The 17,747-nt window shown below is 50.8% G+C and overlaps 4 protein-coding genes across 4 annotated transcripts; 1 reads left to right on the forward strand and 3 right to left on the reverse strand.

Moving 5' to 3' along the window:
• Positions 1 to 2,296: 2,296 nt before the first annotated feature.
• CDV56_103168 (uncharacterized protein) lies at positions 2,297 to 3,449 on the forward strand (the record flags this gene model as incomplete). Its single annotated transcript, XM_026756787.1, has 3 exons — positions 2,297 to 2,649; positions 2,703 to 2,868; positions 2,946 to 3,449. 3 exons carry the CDS (start codon positions 2,297 to 2,299, stop codon positions 3,447 to 3,449), a joined length of 1,023 nt encoding a protein of 340 aa, XP_026610872.1.
• Positions 3,450 to 4,486: 1,037 nt separating this feature from the next.
• Positions 4,487 to 8,438, reverse strand: CDV56_103414 (mRNA-binding protein RRP12; the record flags this gene model as incomplete). The annotated part of the gene is made up of 3 exons (XM_026757033.1): positions 4,487 to 6,325; positions 6,385 to 8,295; positions 8,376 to 8,438. 3 exons carry the CDS (start codon positions 8,436 to 8,438, stop codon positions 4,487 to 4,489), a joined length of 3,813 nt encoding a protein of 1,270 aa, XP_026610873.1.
• Positions 8,439 to 9,254: 816 nt separating this feature from the next.
• On the reverse strand, positions 9,255 to 10,021 carry CDV56_103900 (U6 snRNA-associated Sm-like protein LSm1; the record flags this gene model as incomplete). The annotated part of the gene is made up of 4 exons (XM_026757519.1): positions 9,255 to 9,428; positions 9,504 to 9,619; positions 9,695 to 9,763; positions 9,847 to 10,021. 4 exons carry the CDS (start codon positions 10,019 to 10,021, stop codon positions 9,255 to 9,257), a joined length of 534 nt encoding a protein of 177 aa, XP_026610874.1.
• A 3,661-nt stretch (positions 10,022 to 13,682) lies between these two features.
• On the reverse strand, positions 13,683 to 14,963 carry CDV56_104343 (uncharacterized protein; the record flags this gene model as incomplete). Its single annotated transcript, XM_026757962.1, has 1 exon — positions 13,683 to 14,963. One exon carries the CDS (start codon positions 14,961 to 14,963, stop codon positions 13,683 to 13,685), a length of 1,281 nt encoding a protein of 426 aa, XP_026610875.1.
• Between the last annotated feature and the right edge of the window lie 2,784 nt (positions 14,964 to 17,747).

The raw sequence follows: 17,747 nt of genomic DNA on the forward strand, positions 1-17,747 counted from the left end.
TGACGATCTCACGAACCTTCAAGAGCCTACCTTGAAAACTGATAGATTTAGACCTGTGGAAAAGGAAGCTCCGACCAACATAGCATATATATATGTATATATGGGGATAGATGTTGACCATCTGGTCACATAGCGTCGACCGGATATAGACCTGCCAAGCCTCTAGGATTGCGGTCCCCTGATATCCAGGCAGCAGATTTCAACGTACGACCAAAGCAACTTGCCGTCCCATCCGGCTTTGTATCACAGAAAAGCCACGCAAAGCAGCCACCTGCAGGGTCTCATTGGCCAGAATTCTCATAATATTTCTTCTTGAGCAAGAGCAGATACAATGGATAGATAGGCACTATCGCCATTGTCTCGGCGTCGGATTGATTTGAGAAGCCAAGAATGGTTCGGTCTCCGTGAAAGGTAGCAAGCCCACGATCGCAATGTGCCCAGACAAGGGCGGGGGAAAAGGTTTCATGTAATCATGCATATCTAAGCCAGCTCAGGCCAACTCAGGCCACCCTTGCCTGCGGGGAGTCACCATGCCATGTGGATGAAACACTGTTGTCGATTGAGAGGTCGATCTGGGAACAACGTCCCGCGAAAGTGGCTGAATAGGATGTTTCATGGAGCGAGATGTTTCAAACGATTCCGAGAGATGGCAACTCAAGTCCAGACTTCAGAGTTCAGACAAGCTGTGCGGAGAAAACAGACCCATGTTTAGATGATGAAAATCAGGTAAAGAAGGCAGCAAGCTATGCTGCAACCTCGGTAATGCATCCATATGATCGACGAGATCGACTCCGTAGCAAAGACAAATTTGAGAGACTCCAGCCAGCAAGGAAGGGAACGGTTACCTAATGATATGCAGATAAAGCATGCTGCACCAGCTTCTGCTTCGGAGACACAATGGCAGGATACATATCTCGCCAATCTCTCGGCAGGGCTGGGCGACTGGCTCGGCGCAAAGTTCCATGTCGAGATCTCCTTTCCGGGGTCGGCTTTAATTTCTGTGTAATGTGCCCTCTGAATGACGAAATTCAGGATCACAGAGGAGAAGTCAAGTCATCCGATAGTTTGTAAGTACTATTCCCCTCAGATCTGACGGAGACGGAGTGCAGTAGCCAGGACCTCAATTAATGAGTGACAGACCTAGAGCTGTAGAAAATCCTGACCGGATATACGGCGTACGCATGATACCATACGAGATCTGGCCAGTCCTGCTGCCAAGCCAACGATGGCACCTCCGAACGCGGATCATGGCCACCTTTCAATGCATTCCAACCAATCATATCCCCTTGAGTACCACCAAAACCCCCTGCAGGGCCTTGGCAGCTTGGCATTCTCTCTGGTCGTCGTAAGCCTGATACCGTACCATACCATTAGCGTCTTCGGTAGTCTCGGTCTCTCAACATTTTTCGCGTCTTCCCCCGCCCGAAAGGGAAACTCCCCTAAAGAAACCTAAGTTCCTCTGGCTTCTGCCTTTTCGGGCTATCGGCTGCGACGCACATTTAGAATGACAACCCTTCCCGCGCTTTCTCTCTGTTAAAGCTCGGACTCTCGGACTTAACCAGCCTCTCTCACAGAGATTGGGAGTGAAGAATGAAGAACCGTCTGCTGATGGGACCCTTACAAGGCGATATGAGACCGAAATCGTCGACTTCCATCGTCCATGATGGAGTCCATTCATTCCCTTTCGCTCTCAAGTTTCCTTGGCTCTTGTCTTTTCCACGCTCGATGACTCCTCAACTCTTCTGGTCAAATAATAATGTGACTGTTCTTTGACGTCGTCCATGCCAAGGATCTCGGCACCTGGGCGTCTTGGCGCAAAAAGGCAGGCGCACGCAGCGATTCTCTCCGCTGCAGGGCGCCTTTTCCCCCCTCCTAGGGTCCCAAGACAGCCTTCATTTCTTCCTCTTTCTTGGGTTTCCGCTCATGCAAATTCCCTTGTGTCTTTATGGCACTCTTATAAGGCTCTTCTCGTGTCCTCCGCTCCTCCCATTATCCCTCCCACTTACATTCCTCCCTTGCTACCGGTCTCCCCTCACTCCCCCCTTTGATCACCATCTCTCCCTCTTCCCGCCTTACCCGTTATCGGTGCTCAGTCCGCGTCTTTGAGAGTTCTGGATCCCTTGCTCTTGACGCCATGCGGTGAGCTTGTCCTTGGTTGCTTTGTGTGCACTCCTGTACCACCTTGGTGCGCCTTCCGCCGCATACTTGAGTGGAAATATCTCTCGTTGGCCCTTGTTTGGCTTTCTCCACCGATTTTCTCATATATACTTTCCCTGCCTTCCGTTCTTCGCCCGCCATGAGGCAGCCGGAGATGTCTCATTCTCCTGCTTATTATCAGGACAACGATCAGCTTGTGACGGCATACCTCCAAGATGTACAGACACCTGCCACACTTCCTGCGGTACATCTTCCTCCCAAATCGTCGTCTTCTCGGCAGTCTCACAACCAGAAGAGTGTGGTCAATGTTAACCCTTCGGATCTACATTCCATCCACGACGACGTGGACTCTTACGCTCCTCCCAATACGAGCAATACCCCAAACGATCACCATCGGCACGACCAGGAGTTGCGGAAGCCCGAGAACTATAATCAGGTGCCAGTTGGATTTGTTTATCCGGTCTCTGAACAACTAGTGGTGGCTCCGGTGACGTTTGTGACCCCTCGAACGTTGAGGAAGGTTTTATACTGACTCGCGCATGAAGTAACGGAGCTGTGCGCAAAGACGAGCGCATTCGTGGCAGTTGGACCGACCATTCATCATACATGTCCGGCGACCATTACCCTCATAGCGCCCCCCGCGTCCACAAACGAGCCATACCTGAAGACGGCCCTCCCGTGGATGAGAGTCAGGATGCACTATCGATGCTGGTAAGCCCCCGTCCCAAGTCCTCGAGTCCTTTCGCAGAGGCGTCTCATCAGGCTGACTGAACCTGCCATCTGTATAGTTTCGACTCTCACTTCCCGTCCCCATTTTATCCCTCTGCACATCCTTATATACCGTCTTCGGTCTGATCTTCGTCGTCCTCGTGTCTCCCCTTCGTCTCTGCTCCTTCGTTCCCTATCTTCGCTCGACGTCGTTTCGTGCACAGCTCTGCGACCTTCTAGTGCCTCAGTTGCACATACACGAGCGATTAGTCCGCCTGCGAGGGTCCGCCGCATCTCAATCCTCCTCACATCAATCAATATATAATGACCCTGAACGCTCATCTCCTGCTGAGGCAATGGACTGCTATTCTGTGGGTGGATTATTCATGGTCCTTCTGCTGTCCTCCTTGCTGTCTATCGCATTCCTCCTTCTCGCCTGGACTGCTGCCTTCTTTTGGGTTTTTGCCATGATCCTTGGCAATCCCGACGGCACCGAGCGCAAGGATGATGGCCGTGCGGCGGTTCTTGGCGTCAGTCGATGGTGGCACTTGTGGCTCGGCAAAGCCAAAAAGGCGTCTCGCTGACCTTCCGAATTCATATTCCTCGTACTTTGTTCTAATGATTTCTGAGCGTGGGCCTTTTTGGACGTCTGACTGATCCTGCGTTCTTCATCCTCGCGTCTCACGGTTTGGCATGATACCAATGTTTGGGATATGTGGAATGACTTTTACCTCCCAATGGGCGGCCGTTTCTCCTTTCCTGCGTTTCCCCTCCTCATGATATTCGCTCTCCTCTACTACCTATATAGAAGATTGGAGGTCTGATTGTACCAGGGCGTCGGGAGTTTCGTGCTCTTCTCTTGTGTGAAGGAGCACCCTTGATGATCATGCTCTTTGGCATCCATCAAAAACACCATGGCATCAGGGTACCGCGACTGTGTTGTACTTGTATTTTTTTTTTTCCTATTGCGCGCAGAATGATACCCGGGCTGGTCTCATGTTTCTCAGTCTATCAATCGGCGAGATGTGTCTTGGATTTTCTATTTTTATTTTTTATTTATGGTGACCTACCAATTCTTCATCCATAGTAGTTATGGACCTGAATTCCACTGGCCAATCCTACATAAAGTCTTTGAGCGCTTGGGTCGGATCTGGAGCTACCGACTAGCCTCCTAGATTCGAATTGCGATTTAATGAAAGGTAGGGCTAGGAATACTTTTTGGATTGTTCTTTCAATCTGTGGTGGTTACGTCAATCTATCTCTCGAATGAATAGGTGGAATTGCATATGAGGCACAGGCATAGAAAAGGGTATATGAGATACCAGTTGGTCCGGACACACGACATCAATCGAAGAACAAAAAAAAAAAAAAAAAAAAAAAGGTTGAATGAAATGAAACAAAACAAGTAGAGGTCGTACGCCGTGGACGAGAAACAGAAGAGAATTGCCATATTTTGTCTGTATGCAGTATGCAGTAATACCATATGTTCATGTTCATGTGCATGTTTCAAGTCCCAAGTCCCAGTGTTTTTATGTGGTCATTGCCCGTACTCCGTACATCAGCGTTGAATAGATTGCCAGTCTGCCTTGCCAGAAGCAGGCAACCCGCGTCATCGTCACTTTTACCGTCTCTTCCCAAACCGGATGCCGCCGCGCCCGCTCTGTCTTCCTCCCCTGGGAGGATTTCTCCGTTTCTGGATCCGGCCGTTGCCGCTGGGGCCATGTGTCTTGGGCATTCCGAGCCCGCGACGGGCGGACTGTGGGCCCTTGGCATTGTTGGATGCGGAGGCGGGGGCTTCGCCGTCGTCGTTGTCGTCGAGGTCCATGCCGTCGCCGCCGCTGTTCTTCTTCTTCTGGGCCTGAGACATCTTGAGGCGGCCCTTTTGGCCGCGGCGGATGGCGTCGGGTCCGCTGACGGCGGCCAGGTAGGCGTTGATGCCGCTCTCGCCTGGGGCGGCGTCGCCACCAGGCGTACCGGACATGTCGACGTCGTCGTTCTCCACATCGCCGATGAGGAGGCGGCCGTCCGGGCCGAACTTGGCGGCGCGCTTTTTCCGGGAGCCGGGGCCGGTGTTGAGGAAGCGGACGCTGGGCTTGGTCGTAGAGATGTTGGCCAGCGCGTCGGGGGCCAGGAGGTCCAGCGGGTTGTCCTCCGGGGACATCTCGCGGATGTACTGCTCGCTCTGCTTGCCCTTCTTGCCCTTGCGGCCGCGAACATGGGTGACACCTTCCTCGTCGACGTCGATCTCGCTGGCGTCGTCGTCGGAATCGGAGAAATCCGAGTCGTAGACGGCCTTGTCGAAGGCGTTGTTGTAGGCGGCTTTGCCGGCGTTGTCGGCCGCCCCGTCCTCCTCCTCGTCTTCGTCACCGGCACCTTCGCCTTCCTTCTTCTTGCGCTTGCGGCGCTCGCGCTGCTTCCGGATATTGACCACCAGTTTGCGGTCAGCCTCGCCAACCAGTCCTTCCACAAGAGGTGCGCCAAAACGGCGGATCAAGCGATCCAAAATACCCTTGACTTTACTGCGAAGGCGGCCCTTGTGCTCCTTGTTCCAAACCATGAGGTTGGGGACTAAAGTATTCAGACGGAGACGCAGAACGTCATCGGGGAGGACGACAACGGCGACCTTGACAAAGCCGAGGACAGACCGAACAATTTCCCGGTTGTTACTTGTAAGGAACAACTCCACTGTCTGGACCAGATCAATGCGGACCGAGGGCTCGAGTTGAGTGTGGAAGTCAAAGAAAAGGCGGGAGAGCGCTGTGACTGAGGCAGCGACCATGTGCGGCGAGCTACCAGCCAAACCAGCGGAAACCATGGTGAAAAACTCCTCGATTGTTGCCGGGGCATCGGGGGCGTCGTCGGGCATATGAGGCACCAGAGAGTTGCGAATCTTAGTTCCTGGTGGGTTTCGGTCGGAATCAATGGTTCGCTTAGCGAGATGGATGAGAAGGTCAAAGGAGGCTGTCCGGGCTTTCTCGTTACTCTCTTTGCAACCAAGAACAACCTCAGAGAGGATGGAAGGAATAAAGTGTAGATCGGATGTTGGCAGGTAGGTGATCAGCTCGTAGATAGCTAGGTTTCGATCCCGACGGGCAGAGGCGGGCGTCTTGTCGGCCGTCGCGAGCATGAGAGATTGCAGCTCTGCACTGCGCTCAAGAAGAGCGGTGCGGCCAGTCTCCGTGGTCGCCAACCGGGGAATGAGTTTGTATGCTTTCTTGATCAGTTGCTGATCGGTCGACTGACCGTTCAGAATAGCTGCAGCAAGTCCGAACAGGCTTGCAAAGCTTGAGCGGGGCAGGTAGATCGACATGGCAATGACCAAGTCGATCAGGGTGTGAGAAGTAGGAGGCATCTTGTCGCCTGAGCCGGTCTGCTGGTTTCCCTGCTTGGCAGCTTCCTGCTCTGATGCCACAGAGGACTCGAGCATAGAGGTAACGCGCGCAAATGTTTCATTGAGCTCCTGTTATTCATTCATGTGAGTTGATGGGCATCCGTGAGATTGAATAGAGAATAACAGACCTTTTCGGGGGTAATGCTCAAATAAGCATTGATACACTGTAAAATGTAGCCTCTGTAATGCGGGAGTGTCTGGCTGTAGACATTGAACAGCACAGCCAGTAGATTGCTAGCAAAACCAGCCAAGTGAGCAATGTTTTTCTTCGCAGCGGCCTTTGTGATCCTCCTCTGGAGGATCAGATCGTCCTCTTCCGACTCAATTGACAAAATAGCCTGATTCGACTCGACTAGGGTCTGCAAGGCATTGCAAATGTCAACACGCAGCTCGGTTTGTTTATAGAGAACGTTGGACAAGAGTTCTGCGAAACTTTGATCAAAAGCCTCGACCAAATCTAGAGGAAGCTCGCAGTAGCCAGGGAGAATGGCCCAGGTCTGCTGCACGAGCGTCTCGAAAATCTTCCTCTCCACGGTCTTCTCTGCAGACCCGTAGTCGACAACCTTTTGGTACAATGCTTCGCTCAGAGGAACAAGCTCAGAGCGGAAGTGGGCGAGATTGGTATTGGAAACGCTGTCTCTAAGAATCGGAAGGAACCAGACGCGACCGGGCTGGCCGTTCTTCTGCTGAATGATATTCAGAGGAAGGATTTCTAGTACCGCGGCAGGGCCCATAGCTTCAACAGCACTGCCGAGGACCTCATCAGCCTGCTTCTTCCCATGAAACGACTCATTACTGCGAAGATCTCCAATTGTCTTGACAATGTCGTCAAGAAACGGGCTTGACCGCCACTTGAAGCTGTCGAACATGGCGGAGCAGACCTTGAACACGTCAGCCCATGCTGCTTGGTACTTCACGGAGAGAAGGTCTGTTGCAGCTTTGGCAAGCTTCTCGAGGGTCTTTTCATCGTAGACCGAAGGCTCGAGGATGACATTCTTGGGGATGCAGTTGGCCAAAAACGAGATCAGGCATTCCGAGGCGGAAACGCGAATGTTCATCGAAGGCGAGGCAAGGTAGCTCGAAATCATGTTGAACAGCGCCGGCAATTTTTCAAAAGTATCCTCTGGGTTAATCTGCGCAGACACATCATATCCACGGGACAAGACCGCAATCCAGGGAGGGAGCAGCTGCGAATCGTTCTGAGCAGGCTTGAGCTCGGAGATAGCGTCTAGAAGACGGGGCAGCTTCGACGACGAGAATTCATCCGCCATGCTGGAGAAGATGACTTCGAAGACCTCAAAAGCACCCATTGTGATGAACTCGTTGCTGGACCGAGACGCATTCATCAGCAACTCACAAAGCGGTTCAATCTTCTTGCTCGGCCACCCTCCCGATGCGATTGCGATCGTCTTCACCAGCTGGAGGGAGTGGATTACCAGGGGATCATGGTTCTCCCGGCTTTGCGCATCATGACGGCCCCGTTTGTGCTTGGCCGCAGCCGCGATGCTATCACCCAGTGTCCGCAATCCGGTTTCTGCGCACATGTCCGCCGCGGGGTGGTCGAGCGAAGGGCTGGGAGGAGGGTTCTTGAGGACCTTAATGAGAGCTTCCTGCGCCCTCTTCCGTACTTTGGGTCGGTGATCCACCGCCAGACTCAACAGTCCCGCAATCGCCCGGCGCGGGCCAACCTGTGTGTGTGGGAGGTTCCATGAGGCGGCGTCCTGGGAGATGAGCAGCGATTCGAGGCAGCCAATCGATGGTCTGAGGAGCGGGGCTTCGACTTCCGGCAGAGAGAGGGCGGGAGCAAGGCTGGTGAGGATCTGAGAGAATTTCGAGCGGAGAATGGGCGCAGGGACGTATTCGGTTGTGATGTCGAGCAGGTAGACGACAGAGGTCGCTAAATCTTTGTTGACAATACCCTGAGTAGCTGACACCGACTGCGTCAACAACGCAAGAAGCGCTGCGAAATAAGCTGTCGCGGAAAAATCTGCCTTCTGGTCGCGAAGTGTATCTTCCACCGCAGAGAGCACCACAGCGGTCTTTAAGATATGACAAGGTTCATCCGTTAGCAAGCTATGGAGAGGAAGACGGTGAGCGGAAAGCCTAGGAGGGGACACACATGGTGCTGATTCTGCAGCTTCGGAGACTTGATCTTCTCGAGCTTCTCCGCCAGGGTCGCCATGATGGAAGGACCGACCAACGGGCAGTTGAGAAGTCGTTCAGAGAGGTGTGATGTTTCTTGTGTTGAGAGTAGAGACCTGCAAAAGAAAAAAGAGGAAGTGGTGGATGCGGAGATTTTTTTTCTACGATTTTAGTGGTCCGAACAAAATTTTGGGTCTTGTCGAGGTACTGCGATTCTTGGCGGGCCTATCGATAACACCAACAACACTCAATAACTAAGGTAGATCCGGTCAGAGTATAGAAGAATTTATCATTCGTAATATCTGCTATGGTTTGTGTAAAGGTGCAGAAGTAACGAGGATCCAAACATGAGATGTCTCGAAAGCGTTCTCTCATGTCTCGCTATCATGGTATCTCAAAACAGAACTCAATCATGCCAATGAGCTCCACGCCTCTAGGCTCACTATGTCTGCGTATAAGGATGGAGAAGAAAAAGTAGGCCATCAGACATTGCCTTTCGCCCTCGGTAACATTGAAGATATGCATCTCACAACCCTTATCCCACGCATTGGCTGCAACGGCTGCCTTTAAATTGAAGACATCCCAGCTCTGTTTCGTATGGGTCTAACCTTCCCCGTATTTCTGTCCTTCCATTCCCTTCCCGTGCTGTCGTTGCATGGCGAGAGAGTCAAGAAACAGCATTGCCCCCGTCATGTTGTTGAAGAGCATGCCTTCTGATCTCGACGGTCAATATAACGCTCGAAACCCGAGTGCCCGTCGATTTTGCCAGAACCATCTCTTTTTGCCTCTTTTCTTGACATCGTACGAATGACGCATACACAGAGGTGTCGAACATAAGCGAATCCGACGTCAACGGCTAAAACAGAATTTCCCCGCTGTGCTCGGGTTCGAAACCGAGACCTTGGAGTTTATGATGGCTCTTCTTGTCCATTGTTTTCCGCTTGCTGTCCTCCTTCTTCTTTAATTCAAATACTTCTTGGAAGGGTACTTTCTGGAGATGAGGGGGAATATCGTCTTCTTTATCGAGATCCTGTAACCCGGCGAGTCAGCGAACGAAAAGACTAAGAGAGGCAAAGCAGCTGGAAGGAAGGACAGTCCGTCATACAATCTCACCCAGAAGCAACACATTCTCTCCCCGGACAAGGAAAATGCCTCGCGGAACATCGGCGTAAAGATTTCCGGCATAGAGTCGCTCAACGGTATCTTGGAGGACAAGGTTCGCTGTGGCCATGGCTCATGATTAGCTGATTCGAGAACGAGGCCAAAGAAGCCCTGCGACTCCGCCCGGGATCATACCGAATTGATCCCAACTTCTGAGCACGCCGATCAATTTTCTTCCATCGCGAAGCACTAAAACAAGTTTCTCTTTACGTCGCCGTTAGTCGGGCCCGCACAACAATGGCAATTTCTTCGATCTGCAGGGTTTCAGGCAAACCGCTTCAACGTACTATCTGTCAAATCCAGCAATTGGGCGGCGGTAGTGAACATCTGCGGGGGTAATTGTGGGGGACCATGTGTCATTGGTGCAGAGGGTCCCAGCAAGTTGTTCTGCTGAGGGAATGACTGCGGTGTATTCCCACGCTGAGCGCCTGCAGGAGGGTTGTTCAAAGAGAGTCTCTCCATGGTTATACGGGAGGAATGATGGCGCAATGAAAGTGATGATTCGTAGGGCGGAGGGGCAGAGTCGCGTGTCGGTTGTAATGGAAAGGCTCGATGAAGCCTCTGGTCGGAGATATTCAGACTAAGAGAGTTCGCAGAAAATTGTCATTCTGCGAAAAAAGGCTCAAGAAGGAAAGGTGCGATATGATGTCGAGCTGTAGACTTGACCGCGAATTACTGGCTCTTGATCGGAGATCGCAAGGTGTGCTGGAAGTGGGCGACAAGTTTGTCCTGTTTGATTGAGGGAACATTTCCAAGCGCTGCTCCAGTTGGTCATAGATATAGACACCATGCATGGATACTATATACCTAGAATTCAAGGGCCTTTGGAATCTCAAAACATAAAGATCTCGTACTTGTATTGTATCTTATTATTGTCTGTGCTCTTGAAGATGTTGAAACTCGGTGCCACCAGGAGGTCAATGAGTCCTTGTTCATCTCGACATATTTTGCTAAGAGAGCATCAAGGGGATCAAAGAGCCACAGACAACTACAGAGGCAAAGATCCAGACTATATATGATACACCAAATTCTACCACGACCAACTCAGACCAGACAACTTTGCCCAGATTCAGTGCATACTGAAGCACCACAAGAGCAGCCTAGTAGATAACATGGCTCAGTGCCTCTATTCGGTGCTCAATCGGGCCCATATTTATGACCATGAGATACATCTCATTCTGATGCTCACCGTCTCTCTACTTGACAGATGCTGAGTGGATATGTCAATTCCTTGTCAGACACCCTTGTCAGGATGACTTCTTGACAAGTAATTTCTTCTTCCTTCCAGTTCCTTGAAAACACCCGCTAATAGACAAATCGACAGAAAGGCGCAGTTTGAGACCACGGAGTAAAACTAAACCAAAGCCCTAATATATACTAAGAAGGTAGGAAATCGCGCTTCAAGCAGCCAGTGATAGTACCCGCCCGGCCAGGCACGGTTCCTCGAGGAATAATCTCGACACAGCGAACGCCAGAGAACTAGGAAAAAGCAACAGAAGCAACAACTATCTGAGCATTGAGAATCATTCTCAGTCAAAGAGGACGGGCTTTGTCCAGACGACCTACACCCTTACACGATGGCACCTGACCTCACAGAACGATGTTCCGTTCATTTTGTTTATGAAACACTGACGCCTCGATGTTGACCCCGCATTCTTTGTTCCCTCCTTCGACTGTATGGAGCGCAGTATGGCTCATCTGAAGAGCCGATATTCGCCCTGACCGTCTCCTGAGACCGATGATACGCGGGACTCGTCGGCGGCGGCGGAAGTTGCATCACCTTGAATTGATCAACACTGATGATTCGCAAGCGGTACAAGTATTGCATTAGCTCGAAGTCGGGCCGACTGCCCGCCAACGTTTGACCCTGCTGATAATGTGCTACATCGACATGGTCGAGCATGAGGTCCCAGGCCCTCCGGTCAGGAGCGTCGTTGAACCGTTCCCCTGGACATAATGGGCACCGGGCCGTTGTAGGTGGCTCATGAGTCCGAAAGTGGCTGAGAACATGAGTCCTCCACTGATCGGCGTCGTCGAAAGTCTCACGGCAGTCGAGAACGTGGAAGAGGCATGTGTAGACCCGCTGCCGGCGGTGCGGGGGGCGGAAAGGCACGACGAGGACCCCGTTTCCGTCGTCCTGAAGGATTTCATGGTGTGCGAGTTCAGAGGCCAGCCCGGTGTCCAGGGACACGCTGGATGATGATGCAGACGCAGACGCAGCGTCGCTTGATAGGGACGGGACTGCGTCCAATGACGCCGTGGATTTGACCATGGTTGCACGATTACTATGGCTGCTTGCACTCTTTCCTGCGTCGAGGGTATAACACTTGGACTCGACACAACCCGCACGACAGCTGAAGCGGTCCTGCTCTCATATGTTTAGTCTGGAACTAGCGAGTGGAGGAGGATCCCAGCGCCTGATTGCGACCGTTATTTTTCATCATTCCATTCCCAGACGCAGCGAGGGGTTCACGAAATGAAAAAGAAATAAAATAAAAAAGAATAACCCCATCGGGGGAGAGACACTCATTACCTTTGGTACCTGAGATACGATAAGCGTCTGTGAGAATCCACGAGAGAGAGCAGGCGTGCCTCCCCCCATCCCAGATTCCCCTGAGCGCGAAGAAGATCGATACTTTTTTTATTTTCTTCACGGAAATCCAGAAGCGACACCTCGCACTATCACGCGTCAACTCCTCATGGGAACTCCTCCGATTTTAGATCCTGGAGATCGTGGTGGGGTAATCACCGGCCATCATTGATTTTAGAGCCTCAATAGTCATCATAGCGGGGGAGTCAACTGGACAAGGAGAAGAAGAAGAAGAAGAAGAAGAAGGAGGTAGATAATCGGAAAGTATTGCAAAAGATACGGTACCCTTCTCCCGAATTCGAACGCTAACAAGGGAATTATGTAGAGGATAAATGAAACCCTAGGTAGCCCAGAGCAAATCCTGCCTGAGTGATACTAACCAGCCTAGAAAGGCCCGATCAATTCAAGGCATCACACTGGAGCCACGTTCTCCCGTTGGGCTGACGGAGTACCTAATTCGTGAATCGTGCGAGAAGAGAACGACAGCGCCGGCTATGATTTGCAGACGGCAGGCCATCACGACATTGGCCGATAAGTCGAGCGACTGTCTTGGCTTCCTTACGGTTCATTATGGCGTCTCCCTCTGACTAACTTGAAAGGGATGAAGACCCTTTTGTGAGAAAGCCATGGGCCCATGATAACGACCTAGTACCTAGGTGCTCGCATACTGTAGCGAACCGGTTTCCTATCTATCCCTTCAGCATTGAGTCGTCATGAATGGGACACGGGGATGATCACCATGGCATGGCTGAATGCCGGTCGCAGCGACCAATCGCATTTCAGCAAGCCCTTTCTCATTATTGGAATCAAGCGGAGGACTTGGATTGTTGAATAACAGGTAGGTGATCCCTCCAGCTCTAACCGAATGCAAATCAAATGGAAAGATGGAGATAAGTTGGCCGAATTTTATAGGCTGGTTCCTGCTTAACGACCAAAGGTAGCGTACCGTTTTACTTGAGCAGTTCAAGCTCCAGTTCGAGATTCATCACATGCAGATGCCGACAGAATCACATGGTAGCCAGTCCAGCATCGGGGATCCATCTAGTACGCAGCGGGAGATGCTCGATCTACGGACTACAAGGCGAGGATGAACGTGATTCGAGACGGGTGCTGCTCATTTCAGTACCATTTCGGATCTATTTCACAGAAGAAAACAAGGAGAGGAAAAAGTGTGACATGATATGATTCATATTATTCAAAGGCCGTAGCCTTGGAGAGGAGAACATAGTGAATAACGGCTGAGAAGCCAGTTTCAGATAGTTAGAGTTGATAGGAGAAGCAAAAGGGGAGTCAGGTAGAAAAGTTAAAAGGAAACATCCACGAAATCCGCCAGTCTATAGAGTAGTGACGCCCTGCAGAAAATTCAAGAAATGAGAAAAATAGAGAAAGAACACCATCCAGCCGACACCTGTGATGCCCAGAAACCATCCTGTAAATGCACAAGTCTATTCGTTTCGTGACGCGCATAAAAATTTGGAATGAGTGAAAACTCGCTTTTTTGTACACATGAGACATCGTGTAGATTCAGGCTGCCTAAAAACGGTCCCCCAAATCACCGCCGGCGACAGAATTGCTGGCCGAGGACGACACTGATGTGAAGCCACCAGGACCCAACATGTCCTGGACAGCGACCTTGGGTACCTGAGGGACGGGGAGTTTGCGCTGCGTCCCGTCCGGTTTCGACATGATGTCACTGATGCTAGGACCAACGTGGGGCTGAGTAGGACTGTAGTAGCTGGGCCCCTCCGGTTGCGGTTCCATTGGAGCCAAGGCGGGTGTATGATGAAGTGACAAGTGACGAATCGAAGGGAGTTGTAACTCGCTGGTGCCGAGAGGCCTTAACCGCGGAGAGTGAGCAGGCGTCGCCAGCGGAGTGTGGTCGGGGGTAGGAGAAAGAGAGTCGTGAGAGAATGTAGGCGAAGAGGGTGCCGTGGAGTTGGGAGAGTTGGGTCTCGAACGCTTGACGCGGTGCGAGTAAATATCCTCCTCGTCGTGCGAGTGTGAGCGCGTCATATTATGCGAGATAGCGTACGCCGAGAGCGACGGGAGGCGGTTGCTGTTGTGGTGACGAGAGCCGAAGAGATGATGTCCGCGCGGGCCGTTGTGGAATCCATAATGTTCATCACGCTCAACCTGAGAAGCTGCCGTAGCCAGCAGATTGATGTCCATGCCCGACGATGCACGCTCACTGTTGCGAGCATAAGGTCCCAGATTCGATCTCAAGTGGGCTGCATAATTGGAGAATGAATGAGGGGGAGAGATGTCAGGAGAGCCGACCTGCGAGACAGGCGCAGAACGCGTGATAGGCTTGCTGGGAGGTGGCATCATTGACGCAGTGCTACTGGCCAAAGCACTGTCTTGATTTGCTGCGGCGGCGGCGGCAGCAGCGGCCAGGTGCTGAGCCTTGTTGTTGCGTCTCGAATTGGGATTGTTATGGATTCTCGAGTGGCGCGTGAGTTCATCAGATCGGCTGAAGCGCTTCGTGCAACCTGGAAACTGGCAGGCGTGCGGCTTCTCACCGGTGTGTGTGCGAATGTGTCTGGTTTGATGCTCCAGACGATGAAATGCGCGGTCGCACAGAGGACATTTGTAAGGTCGAGGAAGATCCTGACGGGGCTCTTCGTTCGCCGGACGGGCTCCCTTCATCAGAGGAGGCAACAGGCTTACGGAGGAGGCCATGTTTGAGTTCGACAGTCCACTTGATGGGGTGGAGGGAGCTGATGACTGGTTCACAGGTGTGGAAGGAGTCGACTCGGTTGGGTTCTGAGGGTTCAGTAGATCAGAAAAACCCATAGAGGAAGCTGGTGGCGGCATGTGAAGCTTGACCTAGTTCAACGCCGAAGAGAGCAAAGATGAGTGGAAACCAGTGTTAATATATTAACACGATCGGAAGGGATAAAAAAAGCCGAGGCCAAGTTGCGCTGATCGCGACAAGGGGTTCAGGCTAATCCGGGAAGTCGATCCCCAGCCGATGACGCCTCAGAGTTGACCTTGGCAAGGGAGATAACCCGAGAACACCGCAAGGAGTATCACGAGCCTTGCGAGACGGAATGACGACGCTTAACACGGATTCCGATTCTACTACAGAATCCAAGATCCACGATACACGATGATAGGGATGCAGTTTGCAGTGAAGGTCTATTGTGTTGTTATAGCGAACCCGGATTCGGAAGGATAGCCGGGATTGACAGTTTGTGTTGAGCCGAGTAGGTGAAGTCAAAGAGACAAGAGTCGAAAGAAAGAGGAGGAGGGAGAAAAGTCTGGAGAAGTTGGGTCTGGGGGAGATAGAAGGGAATAAAAAGGGACAGCCTGAAGAGAATAATAAGGAATGAAGGGGAAGAAGAGAGAAATGGAGATTCAGGAGGGGAGAAAAAGCAGAAGGGAGTATAGAATAATGGAGGGGGGTCTATCGGAATCGGAGACCAAGAAAAAGGGAAAAAAAAAAGAAAAGAAAAAAATTTAAAAAGAGAAAAAGAGAGAAAGGAAAAAAAAGAAAAAAGGCGCAGAAAAAGGTTAGGTACTTTTTGTGTTGTGTGGGGTGCAAAATCGGGGCGGCAAAAAGGGAGGAAAAAAAAAAAAAAAAAAAGATAAACTGAAAAATAAAAAAGGGAGATGGTAAAAACTTGGTGAAGAAAGAAAACGTGCTCGAATCAGCTCTGCTCACTGTACAGAGTACTTCAGAAATTCAGCCTTTGTTGGGTATCCTGGGAAAAATTATCTGCGAGTTTCTTCTTTTCTTCTTTGCACCTACTGTACTGTACCTCCCTAATGCTTCTCTCTAGCCAGCGACAAACATCTTGAGATAACCTACACAGAGTACTTATCTAATTGTTGCCTATCTCAGTGGTTCGTCCGTTTGGTTCGACCACGCACAGTGTTGGAGAGAAAAAGCCTTTTACGTATCTCCTCGAGCGAGGAAAACCCAGAATGTGGGGCAGACTAGAGTCGATAGGGATTACGGAGAAGAAAGAAATGCAGAAGTGATCCGGAGAAGTGCGTGCCCCGTACGGAGTATAGTTAGTCAGCCGGTAACATAATACCTTACTGGACTTATGAGGTGTAACCCAGATGATACGTTGTAATATTCAAGCAGTTACGGAGGTGGCTGTGGAATAGGCCGACGCTTGATAGCAATAATAGTACCTAGTAGATACTCGATACTGAGCTATTAGTGGTCTGAGATCTGACACTCATCATCAGTGCTTCCGGCTATCGCGGGTGATCTGGAGAATTATCCTCGATAAGTAAATAAGCAGATAAACACCTGAGAGATCAAGGTACACAGTAGTAGCTACTAGCTTGCTCTTAGCTGGTATCTAAGTAGGTTGCGACGGGGCGCACTGAAATAATTACGCGATCGTCTGTACATCAATCAAAAGTGTCAATTAATCCATGTGATAAGCTCATTTTTCCACAATAAGATATCATATGAAGGTTGAGAGGGTGACGGTGACTGAGAGTTATTATTATGCCCTTCCAAACTCCCTGTTGAGTCAAATGCTGTTGATGCGGAGGATGGTTCAAAGGGATCCATCTTTGACTCAATTACCTTGGGACAGCGATGATGGAATTTCGTCGAGTAGTGATGATGATGATGGTGATGGTGATGATGATGACGATGACGATGATGGTGGAATAATAATGAGGTGATGACGACCTCCAAGAATTTCCTTATCTAGTCTACATAGATACCTACATGCTCCCTGCGCCCTCCCCCCAAATTTGCTTGTCTCACGTCTGGGGGGGCAGAAATAGGACCGGGGAAGCTGAGGAACTTGACGAACAGCCCAGTCCAGACCAGCTGATCGCCCATGATCAGTCGATGGTTGGATAATGGGATTTTCCAAAGATAACTGACCGTAGCCAGCCAAAGCATGCAGAGGTCGAATAGAAAAGAAGCACAATCCCCGGCGTGACGGATGGCAGTGATCATAGGTTGCGTAGGTGTCAACGAAGCGCAGATTCAGTCTGGCACAGTCATGCAATGAATGAGCGAGATCCAATACCTCATCATTCATCATCAGATGAGGCTGTTCTGCCCACATCCACTGGCTGAGTTGGAGTACGAAAATAAGCCGGAATGACTGCCAGTGTATCTACTGCAGTGAAGCTGGAGCATTGCATCAGCCTCACCACTCCAAAGGGGTGCGGGTGGCAGTTCGGCACGCGCATATGCTTCTCCATAATTCATAGTCATTCTTATCACAGTGAATAGCAAACAGTCAACATCTTACCTCGGACCTCAAGTGTTTCGATAATGCCGTGGCTCGAAAGAATACAGATTGGCCGAGGGTAGTTATAATGTTTGGACTGGGGGATATGATGGATCATGGATGACAGTAAGAATAACATACAAGTCTCTCACTTATCATTATTCAATGAAATTCATTACTGGGTTGAGCCATGACATAATCTAAATTCTTTAAATGTGGTTAACACAACAAGAAATCATCATATGCATTATCTATGTGCTACAGTGGGGTGCAAAAAGTATTCGACCACCCCTACCTTACCGCCTACTATTCTGCCAGCAGAATACCACCAAACGCGTAGTTATCCATTACTTACCTAGATATCAACAACCAAAATGGGCCGTAA

This window comes from Aspergillus thermomutatus (assembly GCF_002237265.1).
Source record: "Aspergillus thermomutatus strain HMR AF 39 chromosome Unknown NODE_271, whole genome shotgun sequence".
NCBI classification, from domain to species: Eukaryota; Fungi; Ascomycota; class Eurotiomycetes; order Eurotiales; family Aspergillaceae; genus Aspergillus; species Aspergillus thermomutatus.